General features: G+C 26.4%; 1 protein-coding gene across 1 annotated transcript; it reads right to left on the reverse strand.

Annotated features, from left to right (window-relative positions):
• Positions 1–338: 338 nt before the first annotated feature.
• LOC127105349 (uncharacterized) lies at positions 339–1,264 on the reverse strand. Its single transcript, XM_051042519.1, has 2 exons — positions 862–1,264; positions 339–717 (listed from the first exon to the last, which is right to left on the reverse strand). The coding sequence occupies exons 1-2, from the start codon at positions 1,226–1,228 to the stop codon at positions 602–604; spliced, it is 483 nt and encodes a 160-aa protein (XP_050898476.1). The 5' UTR covers positions 1,229–1,264; the 3' UTR covers positions 339–601.
• Between the last annotated feature and the right edge of the window lie 1,617 nt (positions 1,265–2,881).

Here is a 2,881-nt window from a genome sequence, read left to right on the forward strand (position 1 = left end):
GTTTAGCAATAAGAAAAATATGAGTAATCTTGGTGTTTTTGAGTTTGTGTTTAAGAGTATGAAGGATGCATTTGAGGGAGGCAAAGGGAAGAGAGAGAAAGAAAAACGATAAATGAGAGAAAGAAATGCAATTTTACTTATCCGAGGAAGAAAAAAAGAGGATAAAGGAAAATGAGGTGAGAGCCCATAAAGGAGTAACCCGTCAAGATTTCTGCAGAAGAGTAAACTATAATTAAATAGAGCTTAAAAAAATATTTTTTTAATTAAATCATGTTTAAATATAATCTCTATTTATTTTGTGATAATTAAAAAGTGACTAATTTCCCACAACTTTCAAAATTTTGAGACTTTTAAACTAGGCTTGCATCTACCACTAGCAAAGATAAATCAAATCAACACCTTAATTTGATATTTGTTAACTTTTCAAATGTACATTATTGTATATTATAGTAAAATTAGAACCAATACAATAACTAAACACAACCAAAGAAACTAGAAAGAGACCATCATGACTGTGTATCAACATATTATAACACAAATGAATCCAGACACTTTTTTCCCTGCAAACTTCGAGCGTATGCAGAGATGCCAATAGGTAGTATTAATCAATTTGTTGAGAAGAACTCGAACCCTTTGATGAAGAAGATTGACGCGCCACACAAGCAACCATCTTCGCCCATTGTTTCAACCGATTCTTCTTCGCAGGCAAATCCTCAGCTTCATAACAAAATTCAAAACCACTTTCATCAATATTTAATTTTAACTAGAGCAGATTAGAAAAAACCCTAATTTTTACTTCAATTATAATCAACCAAATAAAACCTAATCAAGATTATTGTGAATCACTAACCACTTAATTACCTGGATTAAATATGGCGGTGGTGTTTGCAATGCCGCTATCAGAGACAATGGAGGATGAAGAAGAGGATCGAGACAAGCTATGATCGTTGTACTGTTTATTAACAGCATGATACAACTTCAAAGCAGGTATAGTATTTGATAACTTCGGGTCGGTTTCGGCTGAATCAAAGCCGAAGCCTAGTTCGAAACAAGCTTTGAGTTCTTGTAAATCATCCTCAGAGACACTCTTGGTTAGCCGAAGGGTGCTACTGCGGCTGACGTGATCGTTCTTTCGTCTCCGCCATGCTTCTTCTCGAAGCATATCCGGTGACCATGTCGCATGTTTTAAGAGCCGCGAGGGTGGCCGCGAGTTGGATGGTTTCGACATAACGATGATGATGATCAGATTTTGTAATATAAATTGTGTTTTTATGAGTAGTTGGTAGGTTTTATCTTTAAAAAAATGATTTTTGTTTTTATGTATTTAAAAATGCTTTTTATAAAAAAAAAATTAAAATATTATTTTTTTAAAAGTATATAATATATTATAAATTAAAAAATTAATTATGAAATCTTATAACATAAATATAGGATACTTTTCTTTAATAAAATACTACATACTACTAATATTTCTTTTATGTAATTCAACAAATTTTAATATGTTTTTAATAATTTAATTGAATATACAATTGCTCCTTGAGCATCTTTTATTTTTAACAATATTTTTTATTTATTGTATTTCTATAAATTTAATTATAATATGTTATTATAATAAAAAGTTTTACTGAGTATATATAACCATTCAAACATATTATTTTAAAGAGAATTAAAATAAAAGTTAAACGTTTTCAATCTTAAGGTTGTGATTAATGGACAGTTGTTTCATTCAAATTGAAATTGTATATTGTTGATTTTTGGAATGAAGAATTTTAAAAAGGAAAGAACTTATTTTTTTCTATGCAATTTTTTCTATAATGGAAAGTAAATCTTAGGTTTTTAATATTTTACCAATACTATATATATATAAAGTTTGAAAATGTATTAATACCAAAAAATAAATTGATTTTTTTAAATCAGAAGGATTTGAATTTTCATATAAGAGGAAGGTTCATTGTAAACATATAATTATAGGACTTAATTTTTTTTTATTTGTGTAAATAGATTGGTCAAGTTTTTACACGTGTATCTAATTAAATAAAAAAATATTCACATTTATAAATACATTTTAGGAGTTAATTTATAAATTATTTTATAATTTCTTTTAAAAATTATTGATTTACAAACATTTATAATTTGTTTACACAAATACATAAATATAATAAATATTGTCGAAATTGAATCATAGATCAATTATTTTGAAATTTTTAAAAATGTACCAATTGAACTATCGAGTTCATCCAAAAGATATTTTGTAACTTAATTTTAATCATAGCTTTTGTTTTTATAATTTCACATCATTCATGAAATAAATTCACCTATTTTAAATTTTAAAAAAAATGGTATCCTCTTACATTTTAGCAATGAAAATGAAAGGTGTCCTTGTTTTAATGATTCATAAATTATATTTTTCTTTTAAGTTACACAAAGATTTTTTTTACATTTTTCTTTGAAAATTAATAATGTTAATGTTTTTTTAATGAAGTGTACATTATATTTTATTTTTAAAAATTTTTTAAAAATTTATATGATCTGTCATAATTAAAACATGATATGTCATTTTAAAAAATATATACATTGTTAATTTTAAATATAACAATATAGAGAGTCAAGACTATTTATATTTAAAATAAAAGAACTAATTCACATAATGAAGTAAAATAAGATGATAGTTAAATATATAGATGAAGAAGGCGAGCTAGTACATTATGTCTTCTAAGCAGATAACGGATTAGTCAATGTAATTGAGGCATTGAAAGACTTAAAGTGGATGCACACTGTGCTGGAGAGGTTAAAAATCATAGAAGACAATAAAATCTTGTCACTAGTTGAATTGCCACAAGGTAAGAAGGAAATTGATGTGTAGCAAGGTGAAGCTAAATCC

The sequence above is a fragment of the Lathyrus oleraceus genome, chromosome 7 (genome assembly GCF_024323335.1).
Source record: "Lathyrus oleraceus cultivar Zhongwan6 chromosome 7, CAAS_Psat_ZW6_1.0, whole genome shotgun sequence".
Classification (NCBI taxonomy): Eukaryota; Viridiplantae; Streptophyta; class Magnoliopsida; order Fabales; family Fabaceae; genus Lathyrus; species Lathyrus oleraceus.

What these genes read in the sequence shown, in the direction of transcription:
- LOC127105349 (XM_051042519.1), bottom strand. Translation starts at nt 1,228, where the DNA reads ATGTCGAAACCATCCAACTCGCGGCCACCCTCGCGGCTCTTAAAACAT. An exon ending in CACCGCCATATTTAATCCAG is followed by an intron (nt 718 to 861) that starts GTAATTAAGTGG and finishes TTTGTTATGAAG; the next exon opens with CTGAGGATTTGCCTGCGAAG.